Here is a 19,897-nt window from a genome sequence, read left to right as displayed (position 1 = left end):
TTAGTTTAGAAAAATTAATGATTTATATTACGAGCATGGTACATTCATTAATTAATGAACATCAAGCTTAAGAATGGAAAACAATTAAGAAAAAATTTTTTGAGTTTTTATTATGATTGAAGAAATAGGCTGCTGCAAAAACTTTTATTTTAAAGGATGAGTGTTATCAGGTAGCAAGAGAATTTTTATTGATAATACAGGGCTGTGGAGTCAATAGACCAAGTTCCCAATTCCAGCTCATAGAATTTTATAAAATCTGATTCTAACTCCTGCTTTTACATAATTTAAAATATACTTTGATTATATTAACCCAGAAAGGCATTTTGTCACTAAGTGAATCATCAGGCATTCCTACAAAAACTGAAAGCACTTTTTCTATTTTATTATCACTATTGTCATCATCATCTTCAATCATACATTGATACAAATTGATAAATTTCTGAAATGAAAATCAACAGTAATTAATGATGTAAAGGAAGATTATTTTATGATAATTCTAATTTTATGATGAAATTATCATAAAATAAGATATTGCACTACAGGTGCTCCTATAAATAAATTTTAGAAAGTATTCAAAGAAATTAAGAATCATATAGGAATTGAAAGAAACTTTGGTATCATCCCATCACTAATAAAATTCTACAGATTTTTAATTAGATTAAAATATAAGGAATGACTATTGCTTTTATTTTTAGACAAACATTATTGGAAAATGCAAATTATTTAAAGTAGACTTAAAATGCATAAAGACTTTTTGATGGTAAAACTAAGAAACTAAATACTCTCTTGGTTTTTAATTCTATTCAGTTTACTCAGAATGAAATAATGCAAGACAGAAGGTTAATGCTCCTGTTAGGAGCCTAATATAAAGTATATAAAAAAAAAGAGTCAGTAATTTTACAAATATTGACACCTTTAGCAATGAATTTGCTTTCAATTCCATAACTATAATTCCACACATCTGTTAGTTATATTTAGTTAATTTTTTAAAATTCTTTCCATTCTGAGAGCCTGGTATTAAGAGATCTTTTTTTCCATACCTATCGTTGGTTCAACCAGGCCCATACAATGGAGGTAACTGTGTAGTAAGGGATAGTCTCAACATATCCAAGACAGATTACCCATGATGCCCCAGAGAGGTGACATTAGCCTCTACTCTGGGGATTCTGGGAAACACTGTTTTAGACTAAACTGAAATTGCTTGTTCTTTCTTACCAGTATGAGTTTTGTTCATATGTTGGTAAGAAAATGCTGATTTTCTATAAATGTATTTTATTTTATTTATTGTAATGCAGAGTTATTTGATAAGTTTTTAAAAATTGAAATATATTCAATTAACATTTTGTTATAAGTCAAATGATTGAATCAAAGTTACTGTATTATTATGTATTGAGATATATATATATGTTTAATATAATAATATCATTTAATTTGATCTTTACTGTTTTTATATTTATTTAGGAAGAACGAACTAATTTCCGAATCTTACTCAATGATTCTACTCATAAAATTACCTGTTATGCTAAGAAAATTGGTACTTCAATAGAGAAAGCACAACCATATTATGTTGCACGTGCAAGAGCTAAACAGGTATAATATATAATTTCTTAGTTGTTATTAAAATAAAAATATTGTTTAATGTCATAATATTACATATATTCAGGAGTCACTGAAAAATTTAAAAATATTGCCAACTATTTTGTCAGTTTTAACTTTGTTTCACTACTTCAAATTATTTATTTCCATTAGTTTTACTTACTAATTAATGCAGAGGCTGGTAGCCTTATCAGTTTGACATCTGGAAAGCAAAAGTAACATGTTAAGCTGCCTCTTATAACAAGAGGGCCAGATGTTAGGGTTTCCAATTTGAACAATAGTTGATGAGCATGTAGCCTTAAACACAAACAAATAATAGGATTCACTTCTAAAGCATTTCCAAAAAATGGGCCTGAGTGTTTGCCTTATTAGTCTTTGAAGTTTTAAGTCTCTGAGGGGCAAACAGCCAAAATGACATCACAAACAGCCAAGATGCTAGGTACTGATGCTAGTCAATGTAGGTTTGAACCTTTGGAATTTTAGTTTAATTTTATTTCTTTTATGTGTAACATTATTATTTTACTGCATCATTAGCATTATTATTACTATTTATTCTTCATGTTTGAAGCTTTTAAAACAAGATTTTTAATCTCTTGATTAAAAATTGTGATGTCATTTCCCATTTCAGGCTCTGTAGATTGAATAACTGTAATAACATGAGTTAATAAAATTATAAATGTTATTTTAAGACATTAATAATTATTAACTCATAATTAGGATTGATTTTGTAGCATCTAAAAGTAAAAAATATGGCATTAAAATCTGAAAAAGTAGCAAATTGGCAATAGACCTTTATTATGACACATTAATAGATCTTTAATTTGATATAAAGAACCAATTCTTAAACAGCTAAAAGATTGGTTTTATTAATTTTACTAATCAAATTACGTTAACTAAATAATAACTATGAAATCCTCTAAAATTCATGTTTTATTAATATATATTGTGTTATTGTTATAATTAATAATGTGAATTTCTGTGACTCAGGTTGTCCCCATCACACATTTTTATCTTTTGATCTCGTTGAGTGATAGAGTTTTGAATTTGGCTTTAATTTGGCAGTTTCTATTAAGAACGCTCATTGTACTAACACCATCAAGTGTGACGTGATAGAATAATAACGCTAGCAGACACATTTTTTATCATGGGAGAAAGGGCATATATTGGTTTCTCTCTCTTTTTTATTAGAACTAGCAGGTAGGCCCGGCATTGCTTGGGCAAAAGTAACGATAGCGAAGATTAAAATTATTACATTATAGTCACAAAAGAAAAAGAGTAATTTTATCAATGAACTAAGTATTTCTAAGAAAAGGTCGAATTTGAAAATCGAATGTTCTAATATTGTTCGATTTTCATGACATGTTCTGATTATATCATTCGATTTTCATCGAATGTTCTAAAGAAGAAAGGTCAAGAAAAACCAAACTAATCTGTTTAAATTTGAAAATCGAATATGTTCTAACATATTACTCTTTTTCTTTTTTTCCAGCGCCTGTAAATCTTGCACGTCGCTTTCTCTTGTTTTCCATTGTTACTTAACACTTCCATTGTTGACACTTCCATTGTTACTTAACACTTCCATTGTTGATGGAAGTATTAAGCCTTAATCCTGTCCCTCTCCCCCGTGGGGAGGAATTTCGAAAAATCCCTTTTTAGTGTGCATTCTCGTGACATACCCTAACTGTGTACCAAATTTCAACTTTCAACTCCTAACTGTTTGGGCTCTGCACTAATTATTATTATTATTATTATCAACTCGTCTCAATTATATATATAGATAAGTGCACCACTCCTATGGATATGTAACACTAAGAATACATAAACTGAAATACATGATACAAAGTAACCATAAAATTAGTATTTGGTTTTTAGTGAAAACTAAAATGTAAAACTAGAAATTATAAATTATAAATAGTCTTATCCTCCATATTTTTTTGAACATAATTGTAAAAGGCATCAAATAGTGGCTTCTGAACAAGCTTATCAAGTGGATATATCCACCTGAAACCAAGCGTAAAGATTTCCAATTTCATAATAAGTCTATCTTGATCGTAAATTGGACAATAATAGATCATATGGTTGACTGTGTCTAGGTTTTCTGTAGAGCAAAAGCAAGAGGCAGTTTCTGCCCAGTTATACATGCTCACTAAGTAGTTGAGCAGTAGCAAACATTAAATCTCTAAGTGGTGATGAGAACCTGCATTCAACACTGGGATATTTCTACCAGTTTTTCTGTTCAACTATTGTTGATTCCACTTTTGCATAGTGTTGTCTTAAATATAATTTTTAAGACTGCTGCGTGAGAGAGGGATGTGAATGTAGTCAAGTCAGTGTCCTTTGCAACTGACTTAGCCTCAAAGTCGGCTTTTTCATTTCCTAGTATGTCAGTATGGCCACAAACAAACATAAAAGTTATCTTATTTACAAGGCTTTTAATATGGTGCTGGATATATGTGATTTTATTGCTATTGTAATTGGGATTTAATAGAGCTTTTAGGACAGACTAAGAATCACTGTAAATGTTGATAGACAGAGTTTTGTTTGGTAGTGAAGTGACCCACTGAACAGCTTGGTAGACAGCATCTTCTTTAGCTTGATATGTGGGGGTATCTGTACCTTCTAACATATTTTGGGCAAAATATGTCAGTTTGGAGGAAGATACAGATACTTGAGCAGACATGAACATGGGGCTTTTGGACCCATCTGCGTAGATATTAATGTCTGCATGGTTATCCATGGAGGAAGCAGATGACACCAAAAGTACTCTGGGGATAACCTTGTTTACAGGGTGATGATCAGAGATAGGGTAATTGCAATATGGTAGCATTTGAACAGCCGTAGATAGGAGTAGAGACTGTTGTTGAGCCTTGATGTTTTTAGTTCTGATGTAGTAGCTTAGAACTTTTTCTACAATACATAGTGGCAAAGGAAGGAGCTCTGCTAGTATCAGAGAGGCATTAGTAGAAACAGTTCTGCAGCACTTTGAAATCTGATGGCAAACTGTCTTTGAAGAGAGAGTAATTTACTTGCTACTGAATTTTTACTAGTTACATGACCCCAGTGTAAAGTATGAGGCTGCATAAAGTAGTATTGGTTGAATTGCCCCATTGAATAGAGTTTTACAAGCTTTATGATTTAGTCCCCCGGTGCACCTAGCACATTTTCGCAGCATTTAGCAGCATTTTCTTGGCCTTAGCCAAGATGTAACCAATATGGCAACGGAATGTGGTTTCTATTTTCTCTTGTTTTATTTTGTATGAAGTTTCTGTTTACACATGCACTAGCTGGTCGATCTGTCAAAGTTTTTTGCGTCCTTTTGTGAAAATTAAAATTAATATAAAAATGAATATTATGATGTTGATTAATGATGATAATAAAAAGATTGTTAATAATTAAAAAATAAAGTTCTTAAAATAAATTGTTCATTTGAATTTATTAAATTTTTATATTTTAAAATTTGTTCACATAGTCTTTTATAAATGACAATACGTATTAATTAACTAATTAATAATTATATACGAGGGCTATTTTTTAAATAAGGTCTGTTTGTGAATGAGAGTGAGAATAATGTGCAATCACGGCAGTATGCATGTGCTTCTGCTCCGAGCAAGCTTGGCGCATGTTTTGACGCCATTTGCAGCCATGTCGTCTGTCTATATGCTGAGCTGTAGAAGTTTAAACTGTTTAAGAAAATTGAGTCTCCCGCCGACTGTGAGATACGATCTGTTATTCGATTCTTGAGTGCAAGAAACTTGGCAGCAGCAGAAATTCACCGTCAGATTTGTGAAGTTTACGTTGATAATGCTATGAGTGACAGTAAAGTTCAAAAATGGGTAAGAATGTTCAAGGATGGGTGAGTTAATGTGCATGATGAGCCACGCCCTGGCCGACCTTCTCTGATTTCTGAAGATTTGGTTCGTGATGTGGATAACAAAATTTGAGAGGATTGACGATTCACGATTTCACGATTATCAATTGAATTTCCACAGATTTCAAGATCAGTTTTGTATACTATTGTTTCGGAGAAACTGAATTATCAAAAATTGTGTTCTCGGTGGGTCCCAAGACTGCTTTCTGACGATCACAAAACAAAAAGATTGGATAGTGCTTTATCGTTTTGACTCGATACAATTATCCACACAGTCCAGACCTCGCACCCAGTGATTTTCACTTGTTTCGATACTTAAAGGAGTTCCTTGGTGGTCAACGGTTCAACGACGAAGAAGTGAAAACTGCAGTCATGGATTGGGCTTCTTCACAGGCAGCAGATTTCTTTGAAGTCGGAATTCAGAAAATTGTTGAGCAGTATGACAAATGTTTAAACAAAATGGAAATTATGTAGAAAAGTAGATAAAAGTATGTAGAATATGGAAAAAAATATATTTTAATGATATTTACAGTATTTTTCTTCTTATTAAAAAACGGACGTTATTTAAAAAATAACCTTCATATTTTTGTCCTAAGGTTTTTAGGGTTTCATTAAAAAAATTTATTTTTGTTAAAATCTTTCTATAAAATTATGCCTAAATATTACGTAAGATAAGGAAGGGGAGGGGGAATCAAAGAAAATATTATGGTTTCTGACACAGGGGTGGATGGGAGTCTAGAATGGCCAAAATCGTCCTTACATAATTTATGGATGGCCCCTTACCTGCTAGATTGCTTATAATTTAGAAATGGTTTGGTTTTTAATAAATATGAATTTTTAATACCATAATATCTAACTAATAAAATGATTAAGATCATTTATTAATTTAAATTTGTTAAATATATTTTTTTATAATAATCAGTTTTGAATCACTAAAAGAAATGAAGAACGTTAATAATCATATTGGAAATAATTAGGTAGACATATCTAATTTTATAATCTGAAATTTATAAAAAGCAGATATAATAAAAACACAAATAAAATTAGTTTAATTACATAATATACAGTGGAACGTTGCTTAACAAGCATAATTTGTTCCAGAACCTTACTTGTAATGTGAAACACTTGTTAAGTGAAACAATTTTTTCCATAGAAATTAATGTAAAATATGATAATGCATTCCATGCCAAAAAAAAAATACTCAAATTCTGTATTTACTTGTGTATAAGATGAGGTTTTTATTCATTTTTCACTGCTTAAAAAACCTAGGTCGTCCTATATGTGTGAGCGAAGGATCCTTTGCATTTTTGTAATAATTTTTGTGAACCGTGTATATTTCATGCTGCAATTATAGCAGAGGTCAAGGTGAATGTCACTTTTAAAGAGATGATCCAAAAAATAGCTGGTCACTTAACAATGATATAAATGTAGTTATTTCATATTTGTTAAATTGGTATTTTTAATGAATATTTGTACTGTACATTCTGAATCATTAAAAATAAACTTTTTCCTGTCACATGCATTATAATCTTTTGGTTTTGCTATATGGGTATCAGGTGATAGCAACAAGAAAACATGGTTGTTTGCTTTAATATGTACATTTGATGATAATTTATTTGTGATTAAATGAAATAAAATTAGAGTTGTATTAATAAATTTAATTTTCTTTATTTTGATCTTTAAAACACTCCTCATCTTATACGCAAGATTGTCTTATATGCAAGTAAATATGATATTTTATGTATAACATTTATTCAAAGAAAATTATACAATATACATTGTTAAGGAGTGTGAATCATTGTCATCTTTTCTTCTAGCACAGAATGAACCAACCTTTAATCTGAATTTGATTTGCAGAAAACAAAAAAATCACAGATAATAGCATGATAGAGCATGTGCACAATCTAGGACTTCCTTCTCATCACTTGTTATGCGAAACTTTGCTCATTAAGCGAGTCATTTTAAAAAAATTTGATTTGCTCATTATGCAAAACACTTGTTATGCGAGATGCTCGTTAAGCAAGGTTCCACTGTATATAGAAAACTTGTATAATCAATCAGACTTGAATAATTTTAAGATTTTAATCACTGTTTTGTTTAAATTAATAAATATTATTTTCTTTATACACAATAAACATTTTAATCTAAAAAGTAACCTTTCAATATAAATTTTATTATCATCTTTATTAACATAAAGGGAAGTAACCCTGTTGAAGGGGGTTATACAAATATTAAGTGAGTTTTTACAAATATTTTGTAACAACTTTTAATTTGACACACTTAAACAGTTATTTAACAGTTGGTTCAATGAGAACGTGTTTTGAACATAATCAAATAAGACAATTTTAACAGAGGTAACATAACAGAAACAGATAATCTTTATACAATACTAATTTAAGTTAAATTCCTTTATCTTAGTTTATTAATTTTTCTACAATTTTGATGAAGTTATACAGTTTATATAGATTATTTTTATTGAGATTATTTAAGTACTTTCTAAATTTGAGAAGTGAATTGCCTTGGAGAAGCCGCATAATATCTTGTGTGTTACTTGTACTTGCAAAGCCTTGACAATTCTATAGAAGATGGCACGTCGAGAATGTTTGAGATTTACACCAATTGCATAAAGTGTCTGATAAGTTGATATAGATATTACCAATAAAATGAGAGTATTTGTTAAGCCGTAATTGGGCTATTAATCTTTCATCGTTAAAGTTTATTGATTTAGTCATATACTGTTGAGAAGATGGAATATGTAATAGATGTATGTACGAAGGGTGATAACTACTTTGGTTTAGGTTAATTTGGTCTTTATTTATGGATTGAAATATTGCTGCTTCCATCATTACAGTATGTCCATATTTCCAATTATGAAGATTATCTTTAAATAATAGATTTGACACTCCAAATGAATCAATATAAATTTTTGCAACTCAAAAATTTTTGTTTTAAACTTTACTTTCTATTTTATCATATATAATTATTGTTCATCATATAAAATTAATAATGCTATCATTCACAAATAAATTAGTTGAAATGATCAAGTATTGAATGTTTAATAAATTCTTTTATTAGTTTGTCTTAAAATTTTTATACAAATTACTTTTTAAAAATATCTATTTACTTTTTAGTAATTTTTTTTTAATATTTAAAATTTTAAAAATATTTTAATATACAGTATATAAATAACTTGACTTTTTTGTTTTTTTAATGAAGCTTCAGAATGAAACTCAGAAAGCAGCACTTAGATTTGAAAGAGCAAATGGTTCTCATATAGCAGCTAAAGAAATGGTTCAATTGGCTGAAGAAGAATTGAATAAAGGACATACTTTTGATTCAGCAAGACAAGAAATGCTAAATCAAGCAACTAAATGGGTATGAATATAAAAAAAATTATATTTTTACTTTATGTATCTTAGACATATACAGTAATACCTCGGTTTTTGTTGACTTTGGTTATTGTCAGTTTCAGTTTTTGTCTATTTTTTTTGAGAAAAATTTGTCTCAGTTTTTATCAATTGCCTTGGATTTTGTTGGCATGCTTAAGTGACCTTGCTGCTAATTTTGTGAAAACAAAGGGTGACCCATGCATTTTCTGGCGCAGTGTGGTGTTATTTCTCGTTTGTATGAACATTACCCCATGACGGCCCACCGTTGGCCAATGGTTCCATTCCCTGAACACTGGGAGTTCAGTTGTGGGTTCGCGCTTTGCCAGGGTGGGCTGACTAAGTGAAGTTTTCCGTGTTTTCTCCATGTCTGTAACACCTGAATAGGTTACTGTAACACCTGAAGGGTAACTGGTAACGTTAGTTACCCTTAAATGCATTTCCTGGAAGGCATTGTTCTCCTCAATATGACCATCATAAATGCATACAATTACTATTACATGACAATTATGTCACACTTTACCACAGGGCGATATAGGTTAGAAGCTCATGTTGAACTTGCTTCTACAAGATGAGACATTACCCCACGTGTCTAGCTGAACAATTCCATTGCTTTCATCTTTATGCTAATTAGTCTTTTATGTTAATTTCTAATTTCTTTTAATATTTAACACTATATTAATTCTGTATAAAATGTTTTTTCAATATGTATTTTGATATGTCTAGAACGAATTAATTGGATTTACGTTGATTCGTATGAAAATAATTGCCTCAGTTTTTGTCAGTTTCAGATTTCACTGATTGTTTTCGGACAGATTATCAATGAAAACCAAGATATCACTGTAATTGAAAGTCTTTGATTTGCAGAAAACATCTCTTTTCTCTAAAAGAAAACTGTAAAAATTTTAAAACAATATCTAAAAAATTAACCAATTTATTTTGTAATTAAAATAACAATTAATGTAAAACTAACTCACATTATGCATGTTAAATAATTTATTTCTGAAATTATACAAATTAGCCTTTGTTTAGTTTAAAAAAAATAATATTTAAAACAGTCAATATTGCTTTATAAATAATAATAAAAGTAAAAAAAATATATATAGTTGAGCGTCGTTTATCCGAAAGTCAGTTAACTGAAAGCTTTCCAGTCGGACTGTGTCGTGCTGAATCGAACGTTTTTGATACTAGATTAACTTCTAAAGTATAATTTTTTTGTTTTTATATTTTTCAATATATTTATTTTGTTTGTACAAACTAAAGAAATAATTTTTAACGATACAATAGCCTCAATTATTATTATAAAAATTTTCATTAGGCTTAAAATTGACGAAAATTCAACATGAAGCGACACGCAACAGAGAAAAATTTCAACGTCGGATAGGTTAATATATTTTTTCGTACATAATCAGTTATCTGAAAAAATAAGTTATCCGAACAACCCCAGTCCCCAATTGATTCGGATAAACGACGCTCTGCTGTATTATTAATTGTGTGTGTTTGTGTGTATGGCCAAGTGGTTAAGAAGTCAGCCTTCACCTCTGGGACCTGGGAATGAATCCAGATGGGTTGAAAACTTCCAGGAATTTTTTGATGATGGGCTGTCTTGGATGGACATCCAGGATAGCCCATCTTCAGTCTAGGAGAGTCCAGTCCTGTCCCTCATCACCTTGCCACCACCCCACTGTGGGTTTGGCCAAATCCATAATCTAGTTTAGTGGTGTGTAAACCATGGGTCACAACCCCCAGAGGGATTGTGAGAAAAATTTTCAGGGTTGCCAAATTCAAAGAAATTTATTTGACAATAAAAAATATAAGGCTTTTCTTCAACAAGTATCAGGTATCAGTAAAATTGTGTTTTATTCAGTCTTCTAATAAGGCAGAAACATAAGTGCAAATCCCAGAAAGAATTTCACTTTAACTACGTTGATGATTAAAAATACATCTAATATCTATCCAAGGGTCACAAGAAAATTTTACACAAAATGGCTGGTCAGAAGTGAAAATAGTTTGTGCATCACTGATCTAGTTGATTAAAAGCTCTTCTTGGTGCCCACAGAATGGAAAGAATAAAGAAAAAAATATCCAAGAGCAAAAAACTTGTTAGAAAGATTAAGATAAAAAAGCATTTATATTTGATAATCGGTTTTTATGGGCAAAATTATTAGATTATTATATAGAAGATAAATAACCAGCATAACTCTTAAACAGTAATTAAGTGATTTAAATAATGCTAACTTAATTAAATATTGCTTATTCTTATAAAAAGAATAGTGATCATCACACTTCACACTTTACATTAGGATGAGATTTTACATAAAGATAGTATATAAATATACAGTAAAAGCTCAACATAATAGATCAACATGGGATCAAAGAAATTGATCCATGATCAAAGTCCATTACTATACAGTAGAATCACATTAGAATGGATCTTAATAACATACGTGGAGTATATATCTGCAGTTCATGAATCTCCAGATCTGAATGCCAAATCAATGTATTTTTACCCTGTTTCAGTGGATTTGTTATGTGAATGTAAGGGGATTATACTATGTATAGTAATATCAACTTGTCCATTACTATATGTTGATATTGTGGATAAAATTTCAATTAAAAAATCTGGTTTACATACTTTACTAAACTTGTAAAAACAATACTTTTATTCATTATTTTTAAAAAATATTTTTAAGGAAACTTGTTATAGTTTTTCTCTTGTTTTCCAAATGTCTGAAATTGTCTGCTTATTTGGAGACATTTCTTTACCAACTTCAGTTTGAGATTTTCCATCTTCATTCTGATGAATTATATCTATTTTTTGTGTTCATTTTCTTTTATGATCCATGACTTTGCTTTACACAACAAATTCAACACTCATCACTTGTAGAGAAACAAAACTAAAACTGAGTATAATGTGAAAATCTATGCTGAAAAATGATTAAAAAGTGAATTTTATATTATTATTATATTTATTTTTTCAAATGAAGTAAATAAAATGATGACTAAAAAGTGTGATAATGGATGGTCTGCAGGACCCAAAAAATACTTTGTAGTAATTGGAGTCCATTATAAAGGAGTCTGTTACAGCAAATGAATTTTTTTTTTTTTACTTTCCTATACTTTTGGCTGGATCCACATCAGCCATCTGTAATAACATGAAATCCATAATATTGAGCTTTTACTGTCTATTGTCTATAATGAAAGTAAAATTAATAATAAATTACAAAATATAAATCTAAAGTGTATACTTATGATTTAATAGTAAAAAACCATTTCTGTAGTAGATACTATTATACCACATAAACTTTTAATATTTAATTTTTAATAATTTTTGTTAAATGAATAAGAGTTTGTTGTTATTGATTTAAAATTATTTAAAAGAAAATATGTATCAAAGAATTAATGAAAAAAATAGAAGAAACTTAACTGTTAACCTTGTTCATTTGTTATGAAGGTTAATGAAGCTGAAACAGAGAGAACTCTTAGTGAGAAAGAACATGCAAGGACATCTTCAGCATATAGTGAAGCAGAAAAAAAAGTTTTTCAACTTCATCAAGAATTAAAAAGAGCAATAATAAAATCAAGGTATAAATAATTTTTTTAAAATATAATAATCTGTTTTTACATTATTTAATTTAAAATATTGTAAGTTACTTTTAGTTTATATTATATTTTCAGGAAATTAGTAAAGAATTTTTATCTAAAAATTTTTAAACACTTTTAATATTAATCATTAGAAATTTATTGTTTATTTTAATAAAAGTTTACTTAATTATAATGTTTAGCATTAGGAATTTCTGCTGAAAAACATTAAAATGTTTGAAAAAGAATATTTTTATTTAAACTAAATTATCTTCTTAACACTAAAACTACTAAGATTTTTTAACTACTAGAATGCACATTGGTCGTGCAGTGGTATTTCGTGTTGTTACAGCATTCAATGTTTCAAAAGTGTTTTTACACCTGTTCCAATTGTTACAGTAGATTGCATTGTGCTGGAAACAAAAATATTTTATTTTGTTTTCCTTGATAAACTGTTAGTACTTGATAAAGTTGCTTCATTTGTTTACAAAATTTTTATACTCTAAATTTCTTTGTTTGACAAGAATTTTCTTTTCATTTCTATTCATTATGCTTCATTAATTTGTTTTATTTTTTATTTTCTTGCTAGCTGTCTATAGAGATATGAAGAAATTAACAATAGTGATATTACTTCTCTTCCCATGAAATAATTCTTACAATTCAAAGATGACATGTTTTCCTAGCAATTCTCTAGAAACACAAGTTTCTAGAGAATTGTTAGGAAAACATGTCATCTTTGAATTGTCCAAATTTGTTATTCTGAAGTCTTTTACATTGGACAGACTTGTGGCCAAACTGTCAAAATTGAATATTGAATAATAAAGACATTATTCAGATATTTTGTAATATCTTTATTTTCACCTGGACACTGTGTAATACTGACATGCAGTCTAATTGCATAAAGCATCCAATGTTTTATGTTGGTATTAGTGATGTATCAATATTGGACAGTAAAGAAAGTGTAAGTATAGGGTCCATACAGACCTGGAAAGTCAGGGAATAAGATTTTTAGCAGAAAAAGTCAGGGAATCCATCTGTTGCTTTTGCTACTTTTTGTTCTGAACACATCTTTAAATTCTGTTCAGTATAGAGAGGTCTACGAAAACTGGAGCAACCAAACGAATGGCAATATTTGTCGCACTTACATCTCATAAACTATAAATGATAATCTAACAATTTAAATTTTGTTGGATAGAAAGTGTGTGTCTGTATTTAAAATGGTGAATAATGGGAGCAGAAACTTTGTGAGAACACTGAAAATGGCAATGCTGTGTGGCATTTGGGCAACGAAACTTTGGAGGTAAAGAGATAGGATGTTAAAATTGGTGTCGATTTGTACAGAATAACAGGATCTACAATATTATTCAGCAATAATAACCGACAAAATAGAATTTGTAAAGTTATAAACTAACAAATATGTGTTGTCACCCAAACCGCTAGATATTGACTTGGAATTGATAACCACCAAGACTATTCATTTATATCTTATCCCTCTTCTAATAACACAAAGACAGATCTATGCCTTAAACAATTGCAATTGTGTCCTGTACACAACCTCTCAATTTTTTTACCTGCACATCTGGTTAATCCTTTGCAGTCAGCTGATGGCAAAGAACCATCAGTCAGCTTAATGATATTGTGTGCGGCACATTTTGAACCTCGTGGCAGATCTCACACAATTCACATATTTTTATTTATTGTATTCTTCACTGCTGGCCACATGCAGTAGGTGGAGATAATAATCCTGACAATTTTGATGGATTGATGACCTGTGATATGTCTTCTCTCCAACTGCAAATTTTTGTCTTCAGATGGCCCATGGAATTTTGGAAGTATACCAAAATATCACCATAGAATTAAAATTAGATTTTCAAAAACATTGACAACAACCTGCTTTTCTGCCAAAACTCCATCACCCCCATTATAAGTTTTGGGAAGGGATGGGAAGATATGTAATGACCTTAAATGTATCCATGCAGGACCAAAAATAGCACACAATAAGCTTTTTCTTCCTCTTGTGGAGTGTGCAATTTCGCCTGCTTAAATTATTTTGAATTTACTGGCTCCTCGCTTTAAGAAAATTTGATTTTAAAACGTGATGCAAATCTTTTTCTTATTTAAATAAAATTTACGAATTAATTTAAATTAAATCATGAAATTATTTATATGATGTAGAAATGACATAGCTAATTACTTAATCAGTTTTAGGCAAAGTTTTTTGTAAGTGAATAAAGTGTTTTTAATAAAAAAATTTAAACAGTATAAAATGGGCTTAAATAGACTTGGCTGAATATTACATAATGGAAAAGGGAATTGCAGAGACGTTAATAATAAGTCAGGGAATAATGTCATAATTGATCAGGGAATGTCATGGAATCAAAGATGGAATTACCTGTATGGACCCCATAAGTAATTCATCTTATCTCAAAAATTGTTGGGTGTAATACAATTGTAAAAGTTTTTATACAATTGTTATAGAATGTTATAAATCTGCTGAAGAAGGACCTACAGATCTGAAACATGCAAAAAGAGTGTACAGGTGAAAAAGTGATATTTTGTTTTATCTTTTGACTGAGACTTCTCTATCCTAATCAGAAACTATACTGGTGTGAGACCGCAAATTTTAGCGGGAAAATTTGTGTAAATGAAGGAAAACTTTCATTTTTTTGTGCAAAAATATTGTAAACAATTGCCGATAAAAAAACTCCTCGCAGAGAAACGGAGCAGAGGTCTCCAGTAACTCTCAACAGTTAGGTGGAAAAGTTGACACTTAGCTGTCAAGAATTTGCAAGTCATTGTCAACAACTGACTGCTTCCCACACTAACGCTATAAAAGCTTGTGCCACCGGAAACTTAGGGCGCTCGCATAGGAAGTTATTATTGTACTTGTATCTGTCTTCATGCCCAGGAACAAAGTCCTGTCAGAGAAAACCTACATCAACTCTTCCATATCGTCGGCGACCACCATACATCAAATTATATCGTCCAATCTCACACCAAGAGGTATTTTGTTAGGACTTTTGTAAACTCTCTCTCTCACAACAGCCATAGGCTTAGCTCGTAGCCTCCTGTTTGTTTAGAACTTGTAGAGCTTTATATCTACTTGCATATAACCGCATTTAATCATATAGTATCGTAGAATAGTTGTAATAGTTGTTTATTCTAGTTAGCCAATAAATGTTTTATTTGTTAACCTGTCTCCTGTCAATCCAACCCGCCTGTCGACTTACCGATGACCTCCCCACTCACTTTTTGCCCTCCTAGCTATCCAACGACAAAGAGATCAGGTTTTGCCAACCCGTGCAGTGTAAGTGGTCAGTGAGGATAAACCCCTGACCCTATGCTTATTTCACACTAGTATAATAAGTCATATTTATAAACAAGATCCAATTAGACAATATAAAAACAGAAATGTTAACATTCTATTTTACATTCTTTACTAGCTACATTCTAGATTGCCTAAAGATCTTTCAAAATGAGCAAAAACATTAGTATATAGTAAAATTAGTTCACTGGACATACAAAATTGTCAATTATTTAATGTAATAAGTATCTAGTTTGTCATATATTGTTTATACAGATTTGATAATTTAATTATCCAGTATAATTTTAAAAATTTTCTGTCTTTTATTTTCTTTAGACCTTATTTTGAACTAAAATCACAGTTAAATCAAGTTTTAGAGGTAAGTATAAGAAAAGTTTAACTTTTGAAATATTTAACAGTTAATGAGAATAATTATCTAGTTGACGGTTTATTTAAAAAAATTAATTAATTAGTTATTGACTCTTCAAATTTGATAGGAATTTAATTTTTAAGTTATTAGAATTATTACCTCTCCATCCTGCTTTCATAATCACTGTAGATTCTATTATTATTTTTCTTTGTATTGTTTATATGGCTTCAAATCAATATCTTTATAATACTCTCTACAAAGGCTCTAGGACTTACTGTCCCGTGTTCTTTCTACATTTTGATTCTCTGCAAAACTTGTAATGAGTTTAATAATTTATAATTGTAATAAAACATAAATTTTTTAAAGTCTAATTTTGCCTATTTTTCTGTTAAACTGCATAATGAAATATAGTAGAATTTTGATATATAAATGAATCAAAATAATTTTATATTTGATTTCATAATTTTTTAATCATCTCTACATAGAAGTCTACAAAATACTTTATAAATATATATTACATTCAAAAGTTATAAATTTAAATATACCCAATTAATTCTTTGCTGTTTGGTCATCTTATTATGTGCCCTTTATGCATAACAATGCAGTCAAAATTGTATCTCTCATAACTTATTTTGTTCCAGACATTATTTTTTTCAATTAACTAATAGGAATTTTTTTATGTAGATGATTATCGTTTGGTTATGAAATGTAAGCCATGTAATAGGAAAATTTAACCAAATTATGCAGAATGTTGCTAGCATTAGTAGAAACTTGTTTTCATATTCCACTTCTACAAAATCTTATAGTATGTTTAATAATTATTTCATGTAATAAATTTTGCATAGTCCAAAATACACTGCTGGCCATTAAAATTGCTACACCAGGAAGGAAAGCAAATAGCAGAATCATGTTTATTATACACTTACAGTATAATGAGAGGAAGACATGAATAAATTGACAGGTAATCTTGAAGTACAGAGCACCCAACATGTTTTATCTTTTATGCAAATTACATGTTTGTTGCATGCCACAATCATGGTGTAGCAATTTTAATGGTTAGCAGTGTATTTTTGTAATCTGTTTGCTAATTGTATACTATATTAATGTCTTAATGAATTTCATAATGCTGACTCAAGAAGTTTAGAAGTTAACATTAATTACCCATACCGTATTTACTCGAATATAAGACAATCTTGCATATAGGATGAGGTGTGACTTTAAAGATCAAAATAAAGAAAATTAGATTTATTAATACAATTCTAATTTTATTTCATTTAATAACAAATAAAATATCAAATGAATGTAAATGCACACATTATCTTGCAAAAATTACTGGCATTTTAAAACTTCAAAAAAATCTTGTTAAATTGACAACATAATTTGATCATGTAAAGCTGGACAATTGGGAACCTTTTTTGCCAATTCTTAACAGTCAAATTCACTCTTCGTTGATTACAGTTTAGTTTCTTTGAATTCTGATTTCCAAATAATCATCTGTTTTCACGTGGGAATAAATTAAAACTTATATCAGGCTGCCATGTAATTTTGGAATTCACTTTAAAAGCTTTGCTTTTCCTATTGCTATTCATCTTTACTCCTGACAATATACAAGAAGATTCAAACGACCCAGATAAAATACTTTCGTTTTTAAACATCAGAGGGTGAGCATCCGGTAAAAAATGTGAATACACAGCTTACAAAAATTATGTGAATACACAGCTTACAAAAATTATGTGAATACACAGCTTACAAAAATTATGCTTAAAAAATGTGAATACACAGCTTACAAAAATTATGCAAAAATGAAAAGAATTCTTTGCTCTCATGTATAGGACGACCTAGGTTTTTTAAGCAGTGAAAAATGGATAAAAACCTTGTCTTATATGTGAGTAAATACGGTAACTGAAAAAATATTTAGAGATAGTATATTTTTAAGAAGTTAATATCAAAGATAAAATATATGTATTTTTATTATAAGGTAAAATGTGAATGAAAATATCAAAATAATTTAGACTTTTATATCTTCTGATAGAATCAGAGGAAGAAAATTAATCAAATAGAAGAAAAAGTTATTAAAGTGAAATTGAATTATTCAGAAACATTGCGTAATTTGGAAAAAATAAGTGATGAAATTCATCAAACTAGAAAACTTCAAGATTTGCAACAATCTGAAGAAAAGAAAAATGATGATGAAACAGAAATATCTTTACATAACAAAAGTTCTTTTATTGAAAAATATGAGGTAGATCATTTTTGTAAATATGAGCAATATAAATTTTTTATAATTGAAAAAATTAATTGAATCACATCTTAAATTGAAATTTAAAAAGTATATATTGTAAAATTTATTACAATCATATAATCGACACAACTACCTTATGTATCCGAGAACTAATATTTATTATCTTACAAACGTTTTCTACCTGCTCTGTAGGTCACCTTCAGTTATTTTTGAAAGTTTTGAAATATTTGGAACGTTTATTTGCATTGGTTCCAGTTCGAACGTTTATGTACAACAAAATTCAAATTTCTACATCCATTCGAACAATTCGTTTAAATATAAATATATAAAAATAAATATAAAATAACTAAATACATGGATCCAAGTAAATTAAAATAACAAAGCAAAATAAAACAAAATAAAATAAGGTAAATTAACATAATACAATATATCAACACAATAAACCTAATTATATGGACGGAGTGAGTGCCATATTATACTGGGTTATTATCAATCATATACTTCCATGCTGTTGGTAAATTCGTGGTGTCTTTATAGTTAAAACATTTGCCCATACTGCCAGATCTATATATTTCAAATGTTTCTAAAGCCATTGCTAAAGATGGTGAGCGCACTTGTCTAATAACACTAGCTTCATTCCAATCAATCACCAAACCTTCAGTTTGTGCTATTTTGGATAGTGCTGTATTGTAGTGCCCTTTACTTATATCATACACATGTTCCTTGAGACTTTTACTCAACTTCTTGGTGGTGACACCAATATATTCTTTATTTAACCCTAGTTGATCATTTTTGTATGGTATTCTGTACACGCCAGACTGCTCCTCATTCTTCATCCTATCCTTGTCATTTCTAAGTAGACTATAAATCGTGGGAGCCCGTTTATATGTTAATCTTGTACTCTTGTAGTTGGCTACTTCCTTCATGATACTGGACATTCCTCCACTATATGTGAATTTAGTAATTTCTTTTGCCTTCTTTTTATTAGGTACTGAGTACGATCTTATTAACTTTTCAATGATCACTGTTTTAAATCCTAACAATCCACAATGGTTCTGATCCTATTTAACTCTTGCCATCTGTCATATATGTCAGAGCAGTAATTAAATGCCTTCTAATAAGAGCCCTAAATGCTAACAGTTTGTAAATAGGTGGATAATTGGATGAGGAAGGAATGTACAATGGGTCATGGTAGGCTTAATGTATACCTTAGTGGTCAAGGAAACGATTTCAAATGTAATGTTAATGTCTAAAAAATGCACTTCTGTTTTACTAATTTGTTCTAATTTTAGTTTTAAGCCATCCTCATTGGAATTTATCTCATTCAAAAAACTCTGCATTCTTCTGTCATTCTTCCATAAAATGAATACATCGTCTACATATCTTTTGTATAAGATTGTTTCATCTTTAAAATTCTTAACTGTAATCTGCTCCAATCTACATAGAACCAATTCACAAAGTAACCCAGACATTGGGCTACCCATGAGCACACCTTTCCTTCATTTATATATTTTGCCTTCAAAGCTGAAGAATGACTGGAAACATATCA

General features: G+C 29.6%; 1 protein-coding gene across 2 annotated transcripts in view; it reads left to right on the top strand.

The window, feature by feature from the left end:
• LOC136972640 (SH3 domain-binding protein 5-like) overlaps positions 1–19,897 on the top strand; it is a 48,114-nt gene that overhangs the window by 13,483 nt on the left and 14,734 nt on the right. For both annotated transcript variants that reach the window (XM_067267237.1, XM_067267238.1), the window contains exons 3-7: positions 1,462–1,590; positions 8,681–8,839; positions 12,305–12,435; positions 16,073–16,115; positions 18,139–18,348. In XM_067267237.1, the coding sequence (XP_067123338.1) occupies positions 1,462–1,590; positions 8,681–8,839; positions 12,305–12,435; positions 16,073–16,115; positions 18,139–18,348 (672 nt within the window). The remainder of the gene's footprint in view (positions 1–1,461; positions 1,591–8,680; positions 8,840–12,304; positions 12,436–16,072; positions 16,116–18,138; positions 18,349–19,897) is intronic.

This window comes from Centruroides vittatus, unplaced genomic scaffold (genome assembly GCF_030686945.1).
Source record: "Centruroides vittatus isolate TY-2023 unplaced genomic scaffold, ASM3068694v2 contig_299, whole genome shotgun sequence".
Classification (NCBI taxonomy): Eukaryota; Metazoa; Arthropoda; class Arachnida; order Scorpiones; family Buthidae; genus Centruroides; species Centruroides vittatus.
The sequence above is the reverse complement of the archived record's forward strand: the minus strand, read 5'-3'. Positions and strand labels throughout refer to the sequence as shown.